Source organism: Centrocercus urophasianus, unplaced genomic scaffold (genome assembly GCF_019232065.1).
Source record: "Centrocercus urophasianus isolate 14NV4802_14NV808 unplaced genomic scaffold, USGS_Curo_1.0 seq_20, whole genome shotgun sequence".
In the NCBI taxonomy this organism is placed as follows: Eukaryota; Metazoa; Chordata; class Aves; order Galliformes; family Phasianidae; genus Centrocercus; species Centrocercus urophasianus.
This window is the reverse complement of record NW_024884756.1, coordinates 4272565-4298550: the sequence shown is the minus strand read 5'-3', so window position 1 is coordinate 4298550 and position 25986 is coordinate 4272565. Positions and strand designations below refer to the sequence as shown.

At 44.8% G+C, this 25986-nt stretch overlaps 1 protein-coding gene and 1 long non-coding RNA gene across 2 annotated transcripts in view; one reads left to right on the top strand and one right to left on the bottom strand.

Moving 5' to 3' along the window:
• Positions 1 to 18775: 18775 nt before the first annotated feature.
• Positions 18776 to 22578, bottom strand: LOC122162223 (baculoviral IAP repeat-containing protein 5.1-like). The gene is given in 6 exon segments (XM_042822365.1): positions 18776 to 18908; positions 18910 to 18932; positions 20145 to 20259; positions 20716 to 20815; positions 21092 to 21155; positions 22549 to 22578. Coding segments are annotated over 6 exon segments (465 nt in total).
• A 2241-nt stretch (positions 22579 to 24819) lies between these two features.
• Positions 24820 to 25986, top strand: part of LOC122162296 — a 4827-nt gene continuing 3660 nt past the window's right edge. The window contains exons 1-2 of the long non-coding RNA XR_006169463.1: positions 24820 to 24989; positions 25550 to 25859. This is a non-coding gene — a long non-coding RNA (uncharacterized LOC122162296). The remainder of the gene's footprint in view (positions 24990 to 25549; positions 25860 to 25986) is intronic.

The window sequence follows — 25986 nt, the reverse complement described above, 5'->3', positions numbered from 1 at the left end:
ATACTGCTTGTTTTCTGCAGTTGTGCTATCTATCACGTTGGGTTAACTGAGAGCTGAAATAAGGGCTAACCACGTGCCAGGTGATCACGTCAAAATGCTGCAATGGCCATGGATACCAAAACATTTTCAAATGCGGTGTTCTGTGTCTTATTTTAAGGTGACCTCAAAACCAAGCCTGTCTGAAGGAGCACATAGGTTTCGTGTAAAGTGAGGCTGAATTCAGTGGATGTTGAAGTAGCTCTTAGCTGTGCTAGGAGGCCCCTTAGACCGGCACTTATACAGGCAATGTCATCTCCTGCATCGAAGTCTGCATTTGGTTTGGGTCCACAGCGAGATAGTAGCCGAAGGGAACTATCTCTGGAGTATATTTCATTTTATTCTCTGAATATAGGTAAGCTTTTTTTGTTCAGCGTGCACTAAAGCATCGTACAAAGATCAAGATAAATTTTCTCTTCTCTGAGACCATTGTAAGTCTTCATTTACAGCCAGTTCTTCCTGGCCATAATATTTCCTGTCAGACATGAGACTGTTTATAGAGCGGCGTGGGTGTAGATGTGTTTGGGTTTTCTGTAAGGGTTTGACAAAAGGAGAATGTATTATTTTAGGTCTGAAGACAAGAGAATGTATGTATGACAGCTGGTCCCACAGCTCACGAGCAGCGATGCTTAGGTTAAGAAACTACTGTAGAGCTTCTTGCAGAACTGTATCTGGAGTATTTGTTACTAGAAGATGTGGTACTGAAAGGTATGGGATTACTAAGGCCGCACGAATCTTTTTTGTGCCTTATGTCAGATACAGCTAGTAAAACACCTTTCAATCACAGTATGTTCTCGCTGTCACAAGCCTGTGTAAACGCTGTTGCAGCTAAATTGGGTATGCAACTTTTTGGCGGTGTGCAGAGGGCTGTTTTGCCTTCATATTCCTGACCGTGAAACAGCGCCACGAGAGCCATACATTCCTCTGCCAAAGTAGAAGTTAGAAGCAATAGTCCTTTTCATTCCTTTCCTGAGATTCCTTTAAAGTGCCTTCTTCCAAATGGCTTATGACAGCTTCCCCCTACAAGCAATTAAAATAAAAAGAAAACCAGCAAGTCTTGAATTGTTTCAAGGCTAAGCAAAACGAAACAAAGCCCATCTGCCTATACAAAATACCCTTGACTGAAGCACATCCTTTCTTATGAAGCGTAATTTACCAAATACTTAGATAAGCAGCAATAGCATGTCTATTTTTGCAACATCAAAGGATTTCCTGTGTTTCTTGATCTTACTTTAGCTAGTATCATCTCCTCTCATTAGTTTAAACCTGAAGGAAGTACTTCTCTCTGCTATCAAGGAATAGCCTGAATGTTTTGAAATAAATGCAGATCACTCTTCTTTTTCTCTTTGCCTGTATAAGAGACATCCGGTAGTATATTCCCTCCTCCAGATGTGACCAGCACCTGAAGGATCCCAGCAGTGGGTTGAACAGAGAGGCCAATGGATGGGCAAGGTGCAGCTAACTGGACATGTTAGGACAGATAGTTGCTTATGGGGGAAGCTGGCAACCAAATCCTATGGTTACTATGCCTTCAGTTACGTATATAGTGGAAAAGGAAAGCCAAGTCTGGGATTTTTTTCTCCTTGGTGTGATAACAGCCTTGAACTTGGGTAACGCCATTAGCCATGCCTTGGCATGGCAATCGTAGCACAAGCGCGCGCACTGAGATTTCAGGTTTTTAATAGGACATCAGGCACAGACAATAACTGAAAGAATTTTCCAAATGTCTTTATGGCAGTATCAAAATGTATTACAACTACAGTATTTCCCAAGAGGGGACTGGAAGTTCTTTCAAAGCGAGGGGCTCTGTACCTATTATGCTGTGAGCTTCCTTAGATGGCAGTAAAAAAAGGACAGACTCCTTTGTTCGGGAGCAACCTGTGGATGGAATGAATTCAGGAGAGACACTTTGCTAAGGCAGCAAAGTCCTCAAATGTTACAGGCAGCGTGCCAAGTTCAGTACAGCAATTGCATTCATAAGGGCTACAAGGAAACGAAGATAAATGATCACTTAGTGCACCAGAAGTGCTTATTTTCTCTTTCCCTCTCTTTCCCATGAAATGGAAAGAAATGAACTCATTTTTTAACTCTTCTACTAGCTTTGGTTTGGAAATCTACATTGAGGTAGAAGTGGGAGAGAATCCTTTCTCTGTAATTAAAACCTGGGCAGGCCATAGTAAGGCTGCAGCTCTGGAGCACGCTCCATGTTGTGCTGCCACGCATTTACAAGAAGATGCTGGTTGTTAATTGGGGAACATCAGAAAGCAGAAAGACCGGTGCTTGCTTAATTGTTTTTTAGGGTAAATACTGTAAGTTCTAAGTACGTGTCACTTTTTTGTGGTTAGAAATTGCTGTTTCAAACCCCAAATTATTGGAGTTATTCTGCCCTTTTCCATTAGTTGAAAGAGCCCTTTTATGCCTCAGATTTCCTGCCTGGAAAGCGCTGTTTTGTGTCCTTAGAGCAGTTGGGAAGTCGAAGGGGAAGGTTCGTTTGCGAGGGATCCTACTCTCCGGTGCTGGGTGAAATGTGGCACTGGAGTCCTACTTGCCTGTGCTGTTGCTGCGAGCTAAACACAGATTTGTGAGACTTGGTCCAGGTGCATAACTGAAGGATCAACTGGGTAGATAGCCCTTCCCCTCCTTTGTGACGAGAGGAGTCGTGTTTTCAGCAGAAGGGTTAACAAATCACTTCTTTGAACCTAATTCACTTTTGCTTAAGTTCCTTCCCAGCACAAGGAGAGATTTATTGTTTTCTGCTACCCAGCCTATCCCAACCCACATATTCCCACGTGGGAGTGGCATGGTCTGTATTGATTTTGTAAGTGGTAGTTGTAGAAGGCAGCACACAGCTTTGGGACACGCTTCTCAAAGAGCATGGCGACGTCCTTCTGCAGTAGCTTGGTACTTGGTCAGGCAGAAAACGCTCTGGGTTTGACATAGGATTGATGCTAAAAAAAAAATCTCTCAGAAATGTTTTGGCTGTCGTCAATCTGAATGGAGCTCATAAATTCCGTGTCGTAAATCTTTAGCACGTGGAAAACTTCCTCCCCTAGGCAGGCGGAAAGGTGAGCCACATTTTTTGATTGCAGAGACGACAATTGATTAGGACTGGCAGATAATTATTTGAATTTCTCACGTTTTGTCGGGATGAGCCGGTGTTTTGGGTTTGATCACTGGCAATGAAAGACTGAGAGGTGTCTCTCCAGCAGTGGTTGGGCGTTCGATGCTTTTCAGTCATCCTTTGGAAGTACCATCGGGAATTGGTTCACGAGGCTTGGAGGACCACGGAGGCATTCCAGGAAGCAGGATGATTGTGAGGTGATCTTGTACAGTCTGGAAGAAAGAAACTTTGGGCACAGAGTCGCCTATCCCCACTTCCTCTTCACTTCTGGAGGAGGAAGCAAGAGAGCAAGTTGTCCTGCTTGTTGATCCCAGTTTTCCTGTGTGGGTGCAATTTCCATTGTGGCAGATTTTGAGAACTCTACTGGAAAAGGTGCTGGCATTCAGGCCCAGGTCTGAAGTTTGACTGAGACCTGCAGAGGTCCTTTGCAATGTAAATTATTCCGAGACTGAAGGATTGTATGCGGTGTGTGAGTTAAACATTACATGCATTGAAATTAGACGTGTTTTAGCCATTTCACTAAGGTTAGTAAAATCTTAAAGCAGTGTTATCACACTTCCTAACGAATTCACATTCTGTATAAATATTTATAAACATGCAGCTTCCACAGCGTAGTGTTGCATTTTCCTCAAGATCTCTGGCTAGAAACAAAAGCTTTAAGAGCTCCCTTATCCCTACTTACTGAGGCACTCTTGGCTCAATAGCAAAACCTGCCCGTTGAGTGCCCATCTGTATTTGTTCTGTCCTCCTGAAATGCTAATCCCATTTATCCTCTTGCCATAGGCTCACTAAGTCTTTTTATTTGGTGATTAGTGCTAGGCTCGATTTTTGCCTTTAAGTACTGGCAAAACATGCTGAAAGAATGGCGTAGGCATGGCAAAATTTGGATAAACAGAATTGTCAAGGAAGTGCCCGAAAATGTCCAGGACAGAATGCTGAAGATGCTGAGGCGGAGATGTCTGTTCACAGCCATTAGTCTTGGATGAAAATCAAGGGGAGGTTTAGGTGAATAATGTGGGAAAATAGGTATGTATAGGGGCCCGCGATATGGGACTCTGATTTTTGATCTCGTGACAGCAGGTCAAATTCTGCTTACTTCAGTGGAACTTTTCTAGCTGAAGATCTGCTTTTGTGGCTCCTAAAATCAGCTGCGAATGTGTGACGGGGATGGCTTGGCTGTCTTCACTAAATCTGAGACATTTCCAGTAAATATTCAACAGTTAATACATTGCTAGAGGAGGACCAGTTGTAGGAGAACCAAAGGTCTTTACGTAGCGTCAGAAATTACAGCTGGTAGCGGTGGTGCCCTGTGGTCTTTGAGTGACCCGCTGAATAAAACAGCCCATAGTATTGCATCCTGTGCTCACTGGAGAACGCTTTTAGAGTTAGCGTGGAGTTTTTAAAAAGCAGATGACCTGCCTACGTAACTGTATCAAGTCCCCAGTCCAATTGCTCCAATGGTTAATTCCTCCTCACTATTAAAAGGAAATAATGCTTAACGTGGCCTGAATTTATGTAGCGTCATTCCTTGGCCATGGGGCTTCTTTATGTCTTTGCATGCCTGGAATTGATGGTGTCTGAAATGTTTCCCCAGCTGTTTGGTTACAGACCAGCAGGATTTGGTTAAGCCATTAGGTTTCACTTGTGGCTTTCTTACCGAAGTTAACGTCTACCAAGACAAGATGCTGAGCAGCTTTCACGCAGTCTATGCGGCCACGTTTACCTGGCTAGTTCCCACCTGAACCACTGTTCTGTTGGCTTCAGGCACCTCTGGTCCTGCAGAAGCGTCAAATTATTGACACTTCTGCAGAGTGCAAATTAATGACAGCTGCAGAGAGGGCTGGAGGTGGAATTTAGACTCACCACATCCCAAAAATATCCATAAGCAAGGATGTCAGGGTCTTCTCCAGACAGAGTTGTCGTAACAAGTTTCTAGGATTTCGTTTGCCTGTAATCTCTAATTTGATTACAAATAACAGTGCATAAAATTCGTTTCACAGTAACGTACCCAGACGCTGTGCAGTAGTAATGAATTCATGTCGTTAGCGCGATGAAAATAGCGGTTGTGTTAATGAATATGGAAAGAAGCATGTTTATTTAATGCAGACTTGTGGTGTCAGACTTCTACGCTTATTGGAAGTAAATAATGGATGTGATGTCTGCCCAACGTACTCTCCGTTCCTTTGGTAAATGTGTGGCGTTAAATGATGGATGCACATTCAGCCTCATCCTCAGCAAACCTGAGTCTTACAGCTGTTCTGCACCCCACAAACGCATCCAAGGGTTTGGTGCCCGTCTCCTACTGCTCTCATGTTGTGTTGTCTGCTGCTGTAATTGACAAACTTCAAAGGATGCTCTCTGCATACAGCACTGCTTTTGGAGTTAGTGCTCAGGCCTGTTGCTATCCTGATACGCCTGCTCGTAGCGTTTGAACTCTGGCTCCACTGGGAGAAGGCTCAATCTCATATTTAGAGATTGCTCGCCTTTCGTATGACATCAAAAATACCATTTTAAAAGCGCTTTTTCTCCACTTCTATGATTGAGGAATGGTGGAGACAGATTAAAATTTGGGCTAAAGTTGTACAGTTCTGTACAGCTTCTACAAGTTGTAGATCATCTGCAAAATATATTTATTGGGAAATACAGCTTAGCCCCAGACACTGAGGGATCAGACAAACTTTAGATCATATCCAAGTCAGACCCGAGAATCCAGAAACATAGCAAACCTGCAATGAGTAAGTGCTTCGTCTTTACCTCGTTTGCGGTCAGCGGGGATCTGTGGATGCTGAGGAAGCGATAAGCAGGAGTGTGAGCGGGTTCTGTACCCCAGCCCCACCAGCAAGTCAGACAGCACCTTCCACTAACTCTTAAATAATGCAGCACTGCTATCACTGTGATGCTAATTGCTGGCACAGCCTGAGTTATGGAGTCATAAACAGAGAGCGTTTAGTATCGCATGGGGGATTATTTACAGTAGAGAAGTGAGTACAGAATTCTCAGAGTGATTTCGGGGTGGATTTCACATTTAACTTAGGATAACTACCTTGATAAAAGCCCCGAGAGAAAAATTCTATCTTGTAGGTTTTTCAGGATTGCTATTGTACGGGTTACAGATCTTACACTTTTCATTTAGATATGCTAAGTAGGTTTTTCCTTCCGTTAATAATGAGAAAATTTTCCCTTTTTTGTATGCTTTTCAGAATTAAAATTAGTATTAACGTTATTTGGCCATCTGGTTGTGAAGGGAATTTCAATATGCGAGCAAGAAAGTTAATTTCATTTTTAAAAGGATACTACTGGGTGGAGAAAAGCCACGCGAAGGAGAATTTGTGTGGTTGGACTTGTGTACAGTGGATTCAGGAGTGATCTGCACTGATAACGTTCTTCTCTTTTGGCAGAGGAAAGCTTTGGGACACCCCTGACAGGGCTGGCATCCTCATTCTGTTTAACTCTTCCAGGGGTCGACCAGTTTTCTAGAAATGCAGATCCCAAATGTGGTGCTTCAGCCGTGGCCTTTGCCCCACTGAAGAGAGCAGAAGGGTTGTTCCACGATGACCCTTTGGGTCCCTTCCAACCCAAGCCATTCTATGATTCTACGATTCCATGTACCTCGCAGGCAAAACATGTCCCATTCCTCTTCAGGAGCGTTCTGGTGTTTGGGGCTAGAGCTCCCGTTTGTTAAATCATTGTCCGTTCCAGGTCCATTCTTCAAAGAACGTGTCTTTCTTCCTCGGGTTACAAAATCTACAGACTGAATAAGCATGCCATCCGTTTCATCATCCAGATCGTTAATTAAGCGTTCAGTAGTGCTGGACCAGGACAGCTTCCTGTGAAATGTGGGTCTGTCCCACTATTTTGGCAGGGAAACACTGATACCTCTTTTCCGTGTGCTGCTTCCTAACTTTTGCATTCTTCCTGCCACGTGAAATTCCCTTTCTTCCTTAATTCAGCTACGAGAACAGAGTAAAAAACAGTAAGGTTGTATTACATTTGCTTCTGTTCTTCTACCTACAAAACTTATCACTCTCTCACAGCAAGAAATTATATTGGTCTGACACGATTTGTTCTTAAGAAATCCTTAGTGACTGCTGTCGAAGCCCCGCTTTCTCCTACGTAAACAGCACATTTCATTCAACTGCTTATTTCATTTTTTTTCTTCTTTTCCCAAAATTTCATGTTGATTCTTTGTCATTTTTCCTTTCAGAGACGGAGCCCGAAGCAAGACCTGTGGATTTGAAGAAATGGACTCTGAAAGCGCCCATGCCACGCGTCCGTGCCGTTTGAGGTAGGGAAGGGAATGGTTTTGCGCAAGGGCTTGAGGCAGAAGCTCTCTGCTTGAGTCTCCCACGTTGCCGGGGTGACAGATTTCAGCGACCCAAGGCTCTTTGCAGAAGGTTTGCAGATAGACCTTCCCCGCTCACACAATTCTCACCAGTGTTCTCCTTTTTTTTTTTCCTGCACTCGCTGTGCGTCAAGGACTGGCAGCTCAAGAGCTCAGAACTGACCCTGATTCTGAAATGTGATTTAGTTTCGAGTATAAACTTTACAGGCAGTTACAAAATGAAAGCTATCTGTTACAGAAAATTGTGCTGTTTTCTTTCTTTTCCTCAATTCCCTCTGCTGTAAAACGAGGTCAGGAATGTGATGAAGCTAACATCGTTAATGGTTGCAAAGTGTTTTGAGATCCCTGAATGGAAGGGCTTATATAAGCAGGAAGGTCTTATTAGGATAATTATAATTGCCAGCTGTAGTGGCACCATATAGATCACTTAATGAATTATTTGGCTTTTCCTTTCTTTCCCTCTCTCCTCGGCTCCCCAAAGCAACATAAACAGACCGATTTTAATTGGCAACTTTCATTTCTAGCAAATGGATTTTTCACTGAAGTTCAAACGCAGCAGCAACATTTAGAAAATGCAAGTTGGTTTCAGATCAATTGGAGTTTGCAGAGCCACGATAAAGAGGAAAGTCTTCACACTCTTTGAACTATAGAGGAGCACGCTCCGAACCTGCCTTTCTGCCTTTTGAATTATGAGCACTTCTCTCTCCATTACCTTGCAACGTGTTCACTGCAAGAGCTGTCTGTGCTCAGCTGTTGACAGATGCTTTTTGCTAATACGATGAAGGTGAATTGCTGAGTTATGTTGGCGACTGACATCATATAGCTAATGGTCTCTGTGGAGCAAAAGAAATCCCCTTTATAGCTTGATTTCCCGCTGCCATGATCTAGTCCCTCAGTATCGCCGGTGCTTTGCTTGCATCGATTTGGATGTTTGCTGTCTACTAGAATTGACCTAGAGGTGGAATTAGGAAACCAGCCCTCGCTGTTTAATTAGGACTTAAAGGAATATTGGTAATTAGCCATTCTTTCCTGTAAGACAAAAGTCAGCTGCAGTAACCACTCACGCTCATCCCCCCGAGTGAGAAGTGCCAACTTTGTAAAAAATGGCTTAAGAAAGCCATTAAGATTTAGGAAAATACAATCCCCTTCTTAGGTATAACTATCTGGCAGGCAGTGATATTGACGCTTCGATCGGTAGGGCCTGTTGTCGAGCCCTGAAAATTCTTTTTGTTACACAGGATGGGCTTATCTGGAAACGGCAAAGGTGGCGGAGTCTGCCGTAGAGGTGGTGGTGCCTTCTTTTCTTCCTTATTTCTCGTGTGCGGTCACAGAGGTTGTTGATCCTTGCACTAAAACTCTATGCCTTTAATCGGTACAACCGTCCCAGAAAGTAAGGAACCACAGCTTCTAGCAGCTTTTGAGAGCAGCTGAAGTTTTCCACGCACTGTTCTGTTTGCCTCTGGGTCGATCACAGCTGGCTGGGTTATGATTTTAGGACGCTGGAGACGTCAGATGAGTAAATTCTGAATTATGTCTCAGCGTCTTCCCAAAGCGGAAAAATGGACTGGTTTTTGCCTTTTTCCCTTCACATCCCAAGCGCTCACTTGGTGGAGAGAGCAACGTGGATGTAGTGCCGCTGCCAGGCATTGAGGACAAATTTAAAACGTAAATCACGCTGTTATCCTTCTTAAAGATAATGTTGACGTTTACAGCCGCTGGAAGCCCTTCGATAAACGTGCTCTGTGTTGCCTGCTTTGAATCCCAAATGTTACAGCAGGAACAGCATCCCATAGAGGACTATAGCTGCAGTCTTGCTACAGCAAGTTGCTGTCTGGTTAGCCGTGTGCGTCAAAACACATGGTACAGAGCATTATTGGGTCTGTGGGTGACTTCTGCTCTGCTGAGCCTCGGGGCACTGAACTAAGGAATGTGAATTAAGTGGTTGTTGAGCCAAGAAACAGCAGAATCTTTTTTCTGATATATTTTGAATAACCACTACAGCGGGTTTGGAGGGGCTCAGTTCTCTTAGCACAACCACCAGCATGCGTCTCGGTAAGCTGAGCTCTCCACGTACTATTCCTATGAGCCTGACAGTAGGTCTGGGGGACTCTCGCTGGTTTTAGTCACCCTGCTTCCGTACAGATCGTGAATGTCAAGGTGGGCTGCAGAGCCATATAAGCATCCGTAGCAGCACTGAGTTTGGCACGGGGAATGCTTATGTCGGAGAGAATTTGCTAGCTGTGGTCACAGTTTCCCTTTTGTCCCAACGAAAGGTTATTTTTAAAGGCCTTTCCCTCCAGTTAAGCCAGAAGTTTTTAATATCGAAGATGCGATGACCAAGGTTTGGACAAAATTCTCGATAGTTTGAAATGGATGGAAGATTTTGTGTTGGACCGAATGGGGCTTTTTACCCAAAATGACGTGTTGTTGTTGTTGACTGGAAGATTGCTTTTATGCGGGCCGGAGTTAATTGTTTTGTTTCAGAGATACAGACCGTCGCGTAATTCCAGAGACATTGGCAGGAGAGACTCTGATAATTGTTTCTTAGCTCTGGATGGGGAAGCCGAGGGGATTATAAATCTCAGACCGGAATTCTTTCCGCAACTTTCCCATGCTTTGTGCATTTTGGCTGATCTTTTCCTCTCGCTGCCTCGCATTAACCTTCCTTCTTTAAATGCCTGCTGTAGCACTGCCTCTAATTAGTGCATCGTGCAGCAGCTTTTTTTCTGTCTTCCACATGTTTATTTTTATTACTCCGTGTGCAAACCGGTGAGACTCAGGTATTGCCAAGGAGAGGGAAACGTGGGTCAAGCGTGCTGTTGGGAGGGACGAGGTGCTGGGAAGGAGCTGCGGGAGCTCCCCCCCGTCCTCTTTCATTGCAAGCAGCAAGAGCAGGAGGCAGCGTGCCATTCCGTACAGTCAGCCCGCTGTTATCCTGATCTAGCATGACAAATTGGTGTTCCCAGAGTGGCAGCAGAGTAATCAGACTGTGACAAATGGTTTACTTAGAGCAATTTGTTTTCATTTTACTGAAAATTTCCGCAGTCTTAACAAAAGGTTCTCCCTGCCTTCCCTGCTCCGTCCACCTCCTTTATGGCATTAGCATGATACCGGGAGAGGGGCTTGGACCTGTGGAGAGGGGAGCACGGCGGGTTTGGGGCACCCCAAGGCATCCAGGGCTGAAAGTGGTGCAGGGACGCTGCTCCCCAGCAGGTTGCTGCAGGGCTGCACCTGGGCTTTTGTCTGCCTGTCTTGCAGCAGCTGATTTACCTCTCACCTTCAGCAGGTTTGTTCCTGGTAGAAATACTGTGTGTGTGAGCACATCTTGCTGAGGGTCCAAAAGGGCGCTGGTGCCTCCAGCTAGCCTCAGTGTTGGAGACTTCCCTGCCTTCCCTCTCCAGCTCTCAGCCCGTTCTCGCGTGGGGCTTTTCATTGGCATTACGCGGTTACAGCTCAGCTGGGTGTCTTTCCTGGCAGAAATAGAAATGGGTGAAGCCTGCCCTGCACAGGGAGGTGATTGCCTCCAGCAGAGAAAGGAGATGGACCGGAGCCAGGACCTCTGCGCGGTGGGGAGGGAGACCAGGGAAGGGATAGGCACGTGACAGGGGATCCCGCAGCAGTGCTGGATGTTTAAACGTGGTTTATTAGGATGGCTGTCGAGGCTGCCTACTCAGTGCTCTTTGGGATCGTGCACCAGGATGGGTTTGGTACCAAACCTGGCCGGCAGACCGGTGCCATCCAGCTCTGTTTAGGTTCTGGCTTCTTTCCTGCCTGGTCTTTTCCGGAAATGCATTGCTGCCCAGGGCGGAGCACCTGTGGCTCAGCAGATGGGATGCACACCTTTGAAGCAACGCCAGAACCCCCTCAAAATAAAGATCTGGGGCATGCTGAAGCGCAAGCCTTTGTTCAAGGCAGGCCGTGGGCCTGGCATACTGTGGGTTACAATGATGGAGCCAGGGATTTTCTTCACTGTGCTGCCCATGTTTGCTGCTGTTTTGGTGACGCTGTCCAGAATGATGCAGTGTCTGCTGAGTCCTCTGTGTAGTCACCAGCTACCCCTCCGAGAGCTGGCTGCAGCCAGCCCAGCCCCATGCCTGTGCTTTGTTACAGCTACAGTAGTGCCTGGCAGGAGTGCAGCGCAGGACCCTCGGGGTCCTGGCAGCGTAAGGGCTTCCCTCGAATGAAATTCCTGTTGTGCTGGCAGCTTAGCTCTTTGCAGAAACCCTTGGAAACTGCATAGCAGTGTGTATTTCATAATGTGTTAGCAAACATAATAAAGCGATGGGGAATCACTAGCACAAATCAGACATCCATAAACAGGCTCAAATAGTACGTTTTACTCTCAATTGGAGTGAATAATTTATCAGCTGATTAAATCTGGTCGTTTTGCGCAACCTGCCAGTAGTTTTCCGGTGCATGTTTTTACTGTCCATATATCTCCATTAGATTGACAGGTCTGGGTGGTTCAGAACGGTAATAATAATCAGGGAAGTGCCACACATTAGTAAAGAAAGGCAACTTACAGCATTGGGGCACCGCTCTCAGGTCACCGGAGTCCAAACGGGAGCTCCCGTGCTCTGGCGCACTCTGCACCGCCACCTCATCCAGCACCAGCAGGCCTGGAGCTGCACGTCCCAGCACCTCGGAGGCTGGTGCAGGATCCTGGGGCACAGGTCCCGCTCCGGTGCCCTGTGGCACTACCAGAGCTGGCGTTGTGCCCTGCTGGAGGGCTGCAGCTGGGAGCTGCGTCACACAGGGCCGGCGAGACACTGCTCAGGTGCGTGCTGTTCTGTTTCATCTGTGCAGTCTGGGTGCTCAGTGGCAAAGGCACGGTGCTTAATTGCTTTGCTCTGCAAACAGCATAAGCGTACAGAAATGCAAATATAACTGCTCTCTGGATCTGTTTGGCTTCTTCTGCAGTAAGGGGACATGCCAAAGAGCTGTCACGAACCGAGGAACATACCAGTTTCAGTGCTTAGCAAGGTAGTTCCCAATTCTGACCGATTTGCGATACTGGGTCAATACCTGTAGGAACTTTACTGCGGGCGGATAGAAGTGCAAGTATAGACTAAGTATGAAAATCACTGCCTATCAGTGTCTAAAAGCAAATATACAACGTGCCCAGCTTTGACAAGTCAATAAGTTAGCAGTGTTATTGTGTACTGGAAATATTTCCCACGCCTGTCTCATAGTGTTGGCAGACTAGGATCCATAATGAGCAACATTTTGTAGGAAGTTAATGCTTTTTTTTTTTTTTTTTTTTTTTTTCCTGTATTATATTGCTGCTAAATTAGATCTCAGCCTACACTTGCAGAAGAGAGGGAAATCCCAGGTAGCTCCTAGGGAGAGGCAGTGCTTTTTTGAAAGGAGGATGGGTTTGGATACACCGGGGACAAAATGACTTTTTTCGCTCAGCGGCATTGTTGCTTATTTAGAAAATCGGAGTGGTTTCTCTCGCATTTCCTCCTGCTCTAGAGAACTGTAGGGGCTTTTCAGCCCAGTCCGGGCTGAGCACGGTGCAGCTCTGGACCGGCAGGACATGACACTGTGGATTGTTACTCCGAGGCTGCAGCTGGGTCCTGCCTTCTGCCAGGAGAATTAGTTTAAAACTCAGATTCAGTGGGTCGGGTCTTCCAGGAGAGCATCAAAATGCTGATCCAGAGCAGTTCCGTTCTGCCCTTTTTGGGTTTGTTTACCTTAATCAGTCTTCTGATGACGTTAGCACTCGTGCGCTAGTGGTCTTGTTCTGACCGTGTGATGCAAGGACCTGTTCTTCCTAAATGACTTTCTTGGCTTCAGCTGAGCGGTGTGATCGTCTCTTCCCCTCCCGTGGGGATAAAAAAGAAATTATTCTTTACAACTAATGGGATGAAATAGTGCTGACGAGAGCGTGCCGAGTTTGTCTTGGAAGAAGGTCTCAGAGTTCAGGGCCAGGGTTCACAAACAGCACCGTTTTCTGTGCATCATTAAGTATCAATCTCGAGGCTGTGCCTGGGTGTGGTTGCTTATGCATTGCTAGGATGACATTTGGCGCCTCGAGCAGGAAAGACAAATTGCAGTCAGCGGCAAAGCTGCTGCTCGTTCGTCAGTTAGTGATGAACTAGTTAGTAATAAGACATGGGTGTCCAGCCCTTTGGGTGGTATCCCCAAGGAAACAGGTGGGGTCACATCCTTTACCCATCTGCATCAGTCCACATGTTGACTTAAGCGGGGTTAAGGCCATTTACCAGCTTTGTGCCTCAGAAGGATGTGTATTTCCTTTTCTGTTAGCAGCGAGATCAGAGCCTGGAAGAGTTATTCAGCTGTGAATACGTAGTATGTTCAGTGCCGATTCCCTGCGGGCTCCCACGTGCTTGCAAGCAGAGCTCACTGCTTACTTACGGTCAGCCCAGGGACCCCACTGTGCATTTCTGCATTTGTTTGCTGCGTGCTTTTCACTTCCAAGCCTAACGCGGCTGCCGGTGGGTTTACGTGGCCGCTCTCTGCTTACCCCAGAGAAGATCACGAGCTTCTCAATCATCGGTGTTTTATACAGCCGTGGTGGTAACCTTGTACTCATTGAGTCTGAGAGTCTGCCGTGTGAGCCTTCACCCACTGAGGTCTCTGGGCGCAGGGGGGAGGCAGCGGCTGCATGTGCAGGCTGGGCTTTGCGTCTCCCGAAGACGTGAACGTGCCAACCAGCACATCCAGAGGGCTTTAAGTAATGCTGGGAAATGCAGATTCCCAGATCCAAAGATCTGGATACCCATCTTCATTTCCTCTGAGGCAGGGAGGACTGACCGTCTGAAATTTGGTCTGAAAGAAGAAAAATCTTCACTTTTACCCTGTATTACGGGAGAGCTAAAAGCGGCCCACATTGTCTCCAAAGTGGGAAGCGTGGCACTGTCAGTATTTCATTTCTTTTCTGGATGCTAGAAAATGACCTTCATAGCTCACTTGAGGCTTTGTCTCTTTAGAGTTATGGGCCATTCTCTTGTTAGCGGTAATAAACCGCATTACATTCCACTTCGCACTGATGGGGTCTTTCTACATAAAGCCAGGGAACTTAGGAAAGAGAAAAGAAAAAGGAAAAAAGGTCAGTGAATTTCGAAATGTGCTTATTAAAAAGGGGTATAGAAGGGAAAAAGCTCGTATCGCTTGTCCAGCGACACGTGTTGTATCAATAAGCCATGATGTTTTATACACTATCTGTGATGCACGCACATCGTTTGGTGCGTTACTACATCATACACGTGGGGCTCCCCTGTGCCCGCAGGAGGCAGAGGCAGTGCCCCCTACTGCAGCCACCATCAAATTTAGGGCTCTGTTTTTAAATGACCCTGCCTGGATAGCAGAGAGCAGGACAGGGCGTGAAGCGCAAGCCCAAAACCTTGCTGGTGTTGTGCTGTGCCTTTAAATAGCGCCCAGAAGCCCCCTTATCTCCCCTCTGCACTTTTGGCCTCCTGACAGGCCTGTAATTAGTGCAGATTTTTTACGTTCATGGACAGATTGGAAACTTGGAGAGCACTTAATGAAAGAGGTCAGTTACCTTGACCAGGCTGAAATTGCAGTTAGAGGACGCCGCTTGCTCCCGAGGCTGGCAGCAGGCAAATACATGAATATTAACGTACCGCAGGCAGAAATGCAAACCCTGTTGGTAACACGCGCAAGGCGAGGGCTTTGCATTCAGATGGTGGCATCCCTATAGGTGAAAATCATCTTCCAGGGACATCTCCTCTTAGATTTGCTAAGGCAGACCCTCGTATAGAAATACCTGTAGTGAGGAGCTGGGTTAGGACACGACCACAGGTCCGAATGGACTAGCGCCCTAGGTCAAGCATCCTTCCGTACGCTTTGAGTCCAGAGGCCAAGGGCAAGCCATGTGTGTCTTTTATGATTGGGCCAGCGTGTTGTACAGCTGTAAGGGTGTTGCATTGACCTCATAGGGTGGTGATGCTGAATCCGGTTACTGCAATAGGTTTCTGCCTCGGGGAGCTAGTTTTGGTGGGGAATTAGGTGATGGCTTGGTTTGCAATCAGGACCGACCGGGGCCTCCAAAGTCCTCACTCCTTTCAGTTGAGCAGTGGGCGCGTAATGCCGTTTTATTTATCTGTTTTAATTTCTCAGTCAATGCTAAGCTGCGACGGAAGAAAAATAAGAAACCTGCACTACAAATCCTGCAAACAACCGTTAAGCTGGGAAAGCTCAAATCCTTTTGTTTCTGGATCTCTCCACTTAATGCATAATGGGAGAAGAAGCAAGACCCTGGTAATAATTACACAATTAGAATTGAATCTTATGATCCTAGCTGCAAGGGTTTTTATACCGACGTGCAAAACAACACGTCCTGTGCTCGTAAAAAAAAAAAAAAAAAGAGCAAAGGATGCCTTTTAAACATTTATTTTTACAGCGTGTATTTAATACTAAAAGTGATTATAGTGCGTTGCTCTTCACCTTAATTGTTTGGCAAATGTCACGGTGTAAAAGCAAATCCCTTTCTTGCACTTCCAGAACGCCGTGACATTCTCGTGCTGCCAAAGAGCCCCGCGAGGCGCTCAGGGGGGCCCCTTCTCTGCGAGCATTTCATAAGGCTTTGCACACCTGAGCATTTTGGGTGGATAGCGATAGGACGAGAGGGAACGGTTTCAAACCGAGACAGGGGAGGTTTAGCTTGGATATCAGGAGGAAGTTTTTCACGCAGAGGGTGGTGAGGCACTGGAACAGGTTGCCCAAGGAGGTTGCGGATGCCCCGTCCCTGGAGGCATTCAAGGCGAGGCTGGACGTGGCTCCGGGCAGCCTGGTCTGGCGCTTGGCGACCCTGCGCATAGCAGGGGGTTGAAACTAAATGATCTTTGTGGTCCTTTTCAACGCAGGCCATTCTATGATTCTAAGTTATTTCCTTCCTGCTTCTACTGCTGGAGACTGAAGTAGAGGCAAATCTTTCAGGTGTGCGAGTCCCTGCGTGACACAGACCTGGGTTCAGACTGCTCGGCTGCCAACAGCAGAGCTCCTTTCTGCTGCAGTGACTGCCGCGGTGTGCGCTCAGAAGAGATGACTGTCCCTTCGGCTCCAGGCAAGGGATGTACGTCTGTGCGTGTGCATTGCTACCATACGTTTTGAGCTGGCATAAGGCCAGGGCCGTACGTCTCTGTGAAGTTTGTATCGCCGTGTGTGTGTGTAAAAAGCTGGGCTGCATTCACTTTGCAGAAGTCAGCTCCGAGTGTGAGCTGTCACGGGGACCTTTGATTTATACGGCCTTCTCTCTCAGTGGCTCTTCGTACAGGATTTCTGCATGAGGCAAAGCCTGAAATTGGTGATGAATGCCTACGGAGGGCTACAAGGACAGAGCTGTGCCTGACCCCTGACTGGTACAGGTTCCAGTGCGGCGTTACAGGTGAGCAGCCTTCCCAGGGGAGGCTCTAATTTGAGAGAGCCTGTCCGTAGCAGCAGCGGTCCAGAGTCTCACTGCGTCCTCTCCATCAATCCCTTTTGTCCCCTTCGAATAAAAATGACTGGGAATCCGGCGGTAGCGCAGGGAGAAGCCAAGGGAGGTAACTGGGGGTACTGGCTCCTTCCCCACTGCAGCCTTGTCCCTGCGTGGGAACACAGCGAAGGGCAGAGAAGCGGTGACCCCAGGGAGGCTGAGGGAAGGGATTATGTACGGACCCTGGAGTGTGGAGATCAACTCAACCTCAGAGTGGGGTGGGCAGCACGTGTTGGCCACGCATTGCTGCGTGCTCACATCCAGAAATGTCAGCACAGTTCTCACCTGGTGTGCATCTTCCTCTTCCCCATCCTCCCGTTCGCCTTTTTCTGTCTCCAAATAAATCCTACAGGAGAAATACGCTACTTTCCAGCATCACGCTGACCCCCTTTCTCCTCCCCGCCAGCCTCAAAATTAATTAAATGATGTCACGCTTGATTTTATCTGATTTGGAAGCAATTCATCACCCTTTTGCCGGTTCTATTAGTCCAAGCGATCAGCACATTAATTCATTTGTGAAACTAAGCTCAAGGGTAATTACAGCGAGGAAGCGTAATGCTTAAACGTGTTAATGTCTATAATCAGAACTATTTTCTCAGTGCAGAACAATTGTTAGACAATTACACGTGGATATGCTTTAGATACAACTGAAATACATATGTTTTTAGGATCATCAGCGCAAGGCTTTTCCGGCAGAGAGGCGAGAAAAGTTGGGCAAATTCCAAAGGATGCTCGTCCTTCGCTGTGTGCGACCTGACAAAGTGAGTACAAAGCTACCGCCTTATTCAAAAAGCCCCGCGTGTATTTTAGAAACAAAAAGCATTTTCAAGTACGCATTGCAACCGAGCGGCTGCGGTTCAGCCCCAGCAGGCAGCTAAGCGCTACGCAGGCGCTTGCTTCATTCACAGCGAGATGGGGGAGAGAAGCAGAAGTGGTAAGACGCTGGAAGTTCACCCTGAGGTAGTCTGTTCGCCAGGTGAAGGTCAGAGTCAGATAAATGCCGTCATTCCAAACGTACCCTCGCTTCCATCTTTACCCTAGCTTTTACGTACATAAGGATAGGACGTGGAATATACCTTTGGTTAGTCTAGACCTGCCACGTCTCCTCCCAGAGAAGCGTAACGAGCAGACTTCTCAATGCAGAAGGATAGGCCTTAAGGTTTTGGGTTTTTTTTTGTTGTTGGTGTTGTTGTTGTTGTTGTTTTTAAACATTTCACTGCATACACACAAATCTCCTGAGCTTTTCCAGCTCAAGGTCATGGTAGGAGCCTCGTGACTTCCCTTTTTATTACGTCTGACAACTTGGCTTGCATAAGTTTTCAACGTCGCTATCCAAGGTCAATTAGACCCGTGTAGGAAGATAATTTAACAGTACCGTAGACTGTTAAGTAGTAATTACTGCAGCCACCCAGATCCATTTTGTTCTACGGAGAGCGTTTTGATTCGGAACCATCCCGAGCATCTGGCTCAAAGGCTCAAATAAAGCGTAGATCGCAACAGATACTCGCCATTAGTCATCTTCATTCAAAAGTCAGCCCAGGAAAAGCAAGATAAAAGTATTCACTTACGTATTTATCGTACATTCACAGGTAATCGGGACTAGTATTAGCTCATGCCTAGCCGTGACAAAGCATTTTGCATAAGAGAGAAATAGGTCAGTTACTGCTTCCGCTCTAGAGAGCCTATTAAGAAATCCTCTGCGCTTCCTCAAACTGCCGTTCAGCTTAATAGTAGCATTTGCACCAAAATAAAAATATTTTTAACGTCTAGAGAGAAAAAAGTGTCAGAGTCATATTCAACTTCTGGACTCGTCCTATGAGCTTTCGGAAGGTTGGCAAGTCTGATCGGCTGCGACGGGTGCCGGTGCCCGTGGGGTATATCGATGTTTGGAGACAAAGTTATCTACGAGACGCTTCCTAGTCGCAGCAACTACTTCTTCAAAGGCATATTGCGCTTCTGCCGGTTTTGCACTTAAAGCAAAGCAAAAGTTTGAGATTTTCAGATGAATGACTCAACTGTCCAATTTAGAGGGTTCAGAACTTAGATCCTCAAGAAGTCATTTATCCGCTACTAATCTTAGCTTAGAAGTATGCTTTTTATGAGCACTACCATTGTCTGAATGGTGCACAGTAGTCCGTCAGGCGATTCGTACGCATCACCATCTGATTCAGAAACTCTTCCACCAGCCTCGCCAGCGGGGTTCAGTTCAGTAACTTTTATTTTTAAATATATTTAGCAAACTTGGAAGTTGCGAGCCCATTGTTTAGCTGTGCTTTAAATAGCATCGGGGAGCGAGTCTTCGATTTAGTTTTAGTTTAGGTGTGTTTAGGTAATAACTTTATGCAATTAGCCCAGCCTCTGAGGTATCAGACTGCTTCCAATAAAGCAGACAGCTGCTATTTTTAGCTATTTGAGCGCTATTTATTCTTGATGTAATCTTGACAGCCACCAGATATGTTTTCAATATGAGACCTTACAAGCAAGATAAAGATCTATTGCACAAAGCCACAAAGGGCTCAGACGACAAAGAAGGGGCACAATTAGCGCGCCCCATCAGAGAGTTCGCCTCACTTCTTTCTCTGTTATTATCCATAGAATTAAGAGACGGCATATCGAAAGCCATTAACTAAAGAAGCTCAGGTAAGTGTGCTTTGGTATACATCGACAGCACGGCCCGCACAAATACCGTAGCGACGATCGGAACGTGAGAACCGTGACTCATTCGAAAGAAGCTTTAAAGCCCGACAGCCTAATTAGGCAGCGATTCTCTATGAAGCTAGAGACAAAAAGCAGCAGTCCGACCAAGTCTTATTTTGTCAGGTGTCTTCCCTCTGAGAAAAGATGGAGCTGCTAATTGTAGTTTCCGGGAATTACTATCACACACCCAAGTTCATTTTTCTACTGTAATGGGTTGTTGGGTGAACAATCGGAACAAAACTAAGTTTTCTTCCAGAAGCTAGACAGTAAACTAGACTTAAAAGGGCTAGAGGCACAGGTTACTTAGTAAATAAGGCATTTTAATTATCAAATCTAAGTTAATCCCATTCTGGCATTACACCATCATTCCTTCGCTAGCGTTCAACCGTCTTAAGAAAAGAAAGAGTAGCGGGGTTTTTTTGTTGTTGTTTCTTTGTTTTTAAATAGTTCGGTTTCGCATTTAAGATTACTTAGTTAACACTTACCAGGAAGGTTCTTAGCCGCGTCATCTTTAGCATGTAGTACTCATCCATTGTCAGATCATCAAACGGCTTAGTAAGAGATAAAAATCTACAGCTGCGACGTTTGGCGTGTTTCTCCCTGCAGCATGAGCCCGGAACAAGAACGGGTATTAAAACCAGGAAAATTGGATGCGTAACAAGCGGACAGGTTTCTTCAGTATTTCTGTCTACGGGCAGAGGAGACATTTCGCAGATAACATCTGAAATATAATTCAGCCAATGTTAGGCAAAAACCAGTTGCGTGAACCACGAGCGAGACACAGCGCGAGACAAGATCTAGACTGACTTCACAGCATTGATAGAAATCATTTTCTGCTTGCCAAATCAAAAACGTTCTCTTCGGATGGAAAAGGAGAAATGAAAAATCATATAGAGTATAATTAGCGCATGTGTCAAGGTATCAGACAGGATAAACTTTCGGTAGGCTTCAGTTTAGGGAAATGCTAGAAAATTTGTTAGTTTTGTAATAAATAAGGGGGCGTTGTCAAGGAGATTTACAGAAATATTTAAAGAACGTGGTTAAGGCAGCGCTTACCGTGGGTCATCATTAGCTTCCCAGCCCTCCAGTTCTATCAAGCCAAAGAAACTTTTTGCCACATCCTGTTCATGCGTGCTTTGGCAGCAGCCTTCGCCATCTGCGAGAGACAGTTCAGAAGTTCAGAACTTGACTCAACACGCAGCTCGTGCTCCCATCGAACCGTCGCAGAGAACTTCCAGTAACGTCTTTCCCCACCGTATGTATCCACACAGATCCAGCTAAACAAGGAGCTTTAAGAGCGAGAGCTGCAAGCAGGCAGGTCAATTAGTAAAAGAACAAGGAACAATCAGGTCCAGGGAGCAGGTGTCTATGCAGGTCTTTCATTGGCAGGCTATCTGAGTACTTTTGCTGTTTCAGAGATTAGCTAGCGCACCTGCAGAAGCATTCCAGTAGCCGTGCACGGAATCTGCTGTAGTTAAGAATATTTGTTTTTTCTCCTGGAAAAAAAATATTGCGCAAGGCTACGGTTACAGAAAAATCTTACATATAAGCCGTGTGAGTCGAGAGCTACAGTTTCCTGCCGGTTTAGAATGGCATCTAGTAAAAATAACTGAAAAACAAGTTTGTTTTAGCTATCAAGATTCACCTCTTAGAGAATTCTTTTAGCATGGCTTAGATGAAATTTAACCTAGTCGTTCAGCACGTTTGCCAAAACAGAAGCGAGATCTCCTGTTTTTAGTCCTCAAGTTGAAGCCTGTAAGGACGTAAGCATTAAGTTTACCAAACCTAAGATGATTTTAACTTTTGATATTAGATTCAAATACTAATCATATCACTTCTTCATCCTTTCTGCTGCATGTAGTCAAATAGCCTTCTCAGCTTATCTGCAAAAAGAGAATCTGCGAGTAGATATGTAGCATAATACACAAAGTAGCCATAAGTACAGAATACGAAAAATTGAAGGTAGATCAGCAAACTAAATACGTAACCTTGTGTTTCTGAAGTTGTGAAGCTGAAAGGAGGTCCCTCAGAAGCGTCTCCAGTAGAGCAGGCTGTAGGGAGCGTAAGTCAGAGGTCCTGTCCTCCCAGGTTTCCAATTTAAGGTGTTTTCCTAATTGGTGACACACTACACCTGTGAAGCAGGGCAGCTTTAAAATAAGCGAGAACAGATGGGTGAGAGCAGGAGCGTGAAGAGTGGGAAACAAGTCTGCTTTTGTTTTAGGTATGTAATCATTATATTTGTTTTTTTTTTTCCTTGCTGTGTTTTGATAAAGTGAAAGAAATGTGGTTTTTTTATGTATGAGTGTATTTATTATTACATTGCATTTATAGCTGTTTTGTTGAAAATGTTTGTGAAAAGCTTATAGAAATGTAACAGTTTTGTGTAGTTTTCATACAGAAAGTCTTGAAAGCATACAGGGTGCGATAAAAGGGGTTGAACCAGTACTGATGTTTTTGAAGTGTTTGGTATTACTTGAATTTCAAGTTAATGGGTTAAAATCTTGTGTTGTTTGTTGATGCTGTTAGGTTTCTGTAACGATGAGTTGGTAGTCATGTAATATTCAGTGTGTTTTAAGGTATATTAGTCAAGAGAAAGAAAGCAAATGGTGGTTTATAAGAGACATGTACCTGTAGATGTTTACAATTGAGTAAGTTTTAAATGATTTTCTTAAGGACTGTTTGCTATGTGTGGTATTGCGCTTACTTTACAATAGTAAAGCAAAGGATAAAAATAAAATCAAATAAAATAAAAAAATAAAATAAAAAGACCAAAAAAGTAAAGGATATCATTTTGTGCTGCAGTTTGCCAAAGCAGGGTACTACGTCTTTTGAAACAACAGCAATGAAGGTATTCGAAAAGCAAAATGTTTTTTGCGATACAAACAATACGCACGCGGGCGGGCTTCCAGGTCCTTGCATCCGCACGTTGCTCTGTTCAGATGCGGGGCGGAAATGATATCGCGGGTCAGTTATTTCAGCCGCTGCAGGGTACGTCTTTATTACAAGATTATTTTGGTGTCTCTTCATACACGTTAAGTTATTTCTCTGAGACTGAATCGGTGCTTCGTTGTTGGTGTAGCAATACTCTCTTTGTGGCTTATAGCGAACTGTTTGAAGTGGAGTAGTAACACTTGCAGAACAACAGGACATTCAGATTTCTTCGTTTCTTTATTTAGATAATGCCAAAGGTGCAGAAATTCATCATTCACCACCTGGACTATCAGTTTGTGGAGCCTCTTCCATTTGATTTGTCAAGTGTTTTCTGACAGCCGCTCTTGCGCAGCACCGGTATTTATTCTTTTCCCAGGAGCCAACCCTATGGCAGCACTCGTTAAGTTAGCCGGCGATCAGGTATTGTAATATCTTCTGTTTTGTTTTTTGTTTTTTTTTTAAGGTAGACGATGCATTTCCGTGTGCATTCGTGTGTTTGTATAAATAGCTAATTGAGTAGAAATTGAAATGCTAAAGCAAGCTCAGAAAACCATTTTGTCTCAGAACACATTGAAAGGGGTCTCGTGGTTCTCCTTAACAGGAAGCGTTAACTGTCAGATAGAGTAGATAGCATCTTAGGATCGTGGGTGGTGTTGGCACTTCAAAGTTAATTGCGTGCATTCTTACTTGCTTTGATTATGATGGTATTTAAAGCCAACAAACTAGCAAAAAATCCTAGCAGTAGAAATCAGCACTTCTGTAAAAGAGGGTTGTTATTTCTAAAGCTCCTATGTTTCCTGGAAATACGTTTCTCACACCGCTCGCCTGCGACCACCAGAGTTTTTAGCTGTTGAGCGGCACCTTGTTTTCGTTCACGTGTTACCCAAAGAGCAGAAATTTCAGTTTGGTATTCCGCAGCCAGGAATAAAAGCGCTCCGGCATCCAGGGAAACGAGAATTGTCATAAGTTTGAATCTCATAATCTTCGCTTGTGAGACTTATAGAAATTCATACATCTAACTGGAATATTTTTTAATTTCCTGCAAAAAAGTTGCATAAATAATAACAGAGGAGATGCGTGTTGGTCTGTCACTTATTCCAATTGTTTTCATACCCATTTATTGTAGGAGCTTAACCCAGAGGCAGCGCATCGGGATTTCAGAATCTGGCTCACCAGCTACCCGTCTGCCACGTTTCCGGCGTCCGTTCTTCAGAACGGAGTGAAGATGACATACGAAGCGCCGAAGGGTTTACGGGCGAACAGACTTCGTTCACATCTGACGGATCACGTACCCGACCCTAATTTTTAAAACAGCTGCAAAAAACCGGTCAGTAATGCGGCGGCGGCCTTGCTTTGCGAAGGGGTTAAGGAAGACGGTGACTACCTAAGTTAGCTCTGGGAAAAAAAGGTTGCAAGTTAAATAGTTGTTCTGTATTGCGCTCAAACTGCTTTTGATTATCGGTAGCAGAAAAGGAAGCGTTTTTTGTTTTCTGCTCGTCTCCTACTTCAGCGGTGGCTTCTTAGCGTGGCTTTGATAAAACGTGTCTTGAAAAGAAATGAATTGAAAAGCACGCTATTTGCCATTGCAAATCTGCAGTGTTGTTCTCGCACGGGCTTTAAGCGCTTGCTCTCTTGAATCGTGAGGGCCAATGGAATTTGTAGCGTTATTACATAAATGCCCTTCCCGGTGCTGGCTGTTTTTATCAAGGCTCAGACAGCTGCGTTTTCTGGAGAAGATTTCTGTGCATCAGCTTATTTTACCAGAAAATATTTGCCATTATTTATCTTTCATAGCACAGTTGTTTTAAATGAGATGTAATACTTTGCTGAAATGTTTTCAATTGCAAACAAAGCCAACGTAAGCTTCGTAGGTGTCGCGCAGATGATGCGCGAGGTTGCTTTTTGACCATGTAGTTATTTTTTTTTTTTTTTTTTTTTGGTGTATTATTGTTCTAAAGAATGAGTGGTGTTACATAAGAGGAAAGTAGCTCAAGTGTAGTATAAATAGTGAAATATTAAGTGTAGAGATCAGACTAAGTACCGAAGCAGTCGCAGATCAGGAGATCTACGCTATAAGAGGGAACCATCAGTTAGTTGTAAATGGTGGTTTTTAGAGAACGCTGGTTGACTTTAAATTAGATGATAGCAATAGCAACGTGGCTGTCGGGTTAAGTTACAGGTTGTGGCTGAATGTTTTTTGCTTTTTTTTTTTCTCTAGGAGGTGCCATACAATGCTTTTTGCTACACGACCAGGGAACGTAAGTATGTCGGCAGAGTCACTGACAACTGGGATCGCTGCGTACTACTTAGCGTTTTGAAGGCATTTTTCTCACCAGAAGTCATTACAAGTAGAGATGACGAATTCGATTCCAGCGGCCTTCGCCGTGTTCTTCCTGAAGGTGAGGTGAATATCTGAAAGTCGCAAATTTACTAGAAGTTTTCTTGGAATTAAGAGCTGGCCTAATTGAAGCAATACTGCATATATGATTAGATACATATATATTTTGGTGTGTCTGTGTGCTTATATATACATATACACATAGATGTATATATATATGCGTAAATGTGTACAGAAAAATAGATACGTATGTAAAATGCACGTGGTTAAGCTTTTGTTGAGTAGCGCTTTGTTGCTGGTATCATCGTTAGCGCTTTAGTGACCGGTAAGGTATGGAAATAATGGTAAAGAAGGAAATGAAATAGTAGTCTGAATTAGTACAGCTTTGTGAAGTGTGCAGCGTGCACAATTTGGTACACTTAGAGCCCGGTAGAGGGACTTAGCTCGCTTAAGTTGAAAGGTTGTTAAGCTTGTGTAAGAGAGTAGGGCAGGGCAACTTTATTTTTTTTTCAGTGTTTTCTGTTACAGCATTTCTAGTGTTTGATATTACAGTCTAGGGCAGCTGGTACAAGTGCCAAATTATGTATTATGTTGTGCATGATGTTGTTTATGATGTGACAGGTGACATCTGGAGTAAACTTCCCTGTGACTTTGACAATGTAAGGAGAAGATAAGGAACCATTTAAAGTGACAGTGTGAATCACAGAAAGGTGGAATCATGGAATCACAATGTTGGAAACAGTGTACAAGATGATCCAGTGCAACTGTGTGTCACCATAAGCACTCAATCATTGTGAAGCATGTTGTCCATGTGTCCCATTGAGTGTGTCTGGAAATGGGACTATGTGTACATAATTGTGTTCTTATTCCAGAAATGGGACAATTCAATGAGATGCAATAAAAAGGTGTCAGTGTACAGAAGCACATGAAGGTACATAGAACACTGCCCAGTTTCATATTCCATAACCATATTTCTGCACAAGAATGGGCGATCTCGTTCCTTCGTTCCTTCGTTCCTTCGTTCCTTCGTTCCTTCGTTCCTTCGTTCCTTCGTTCCG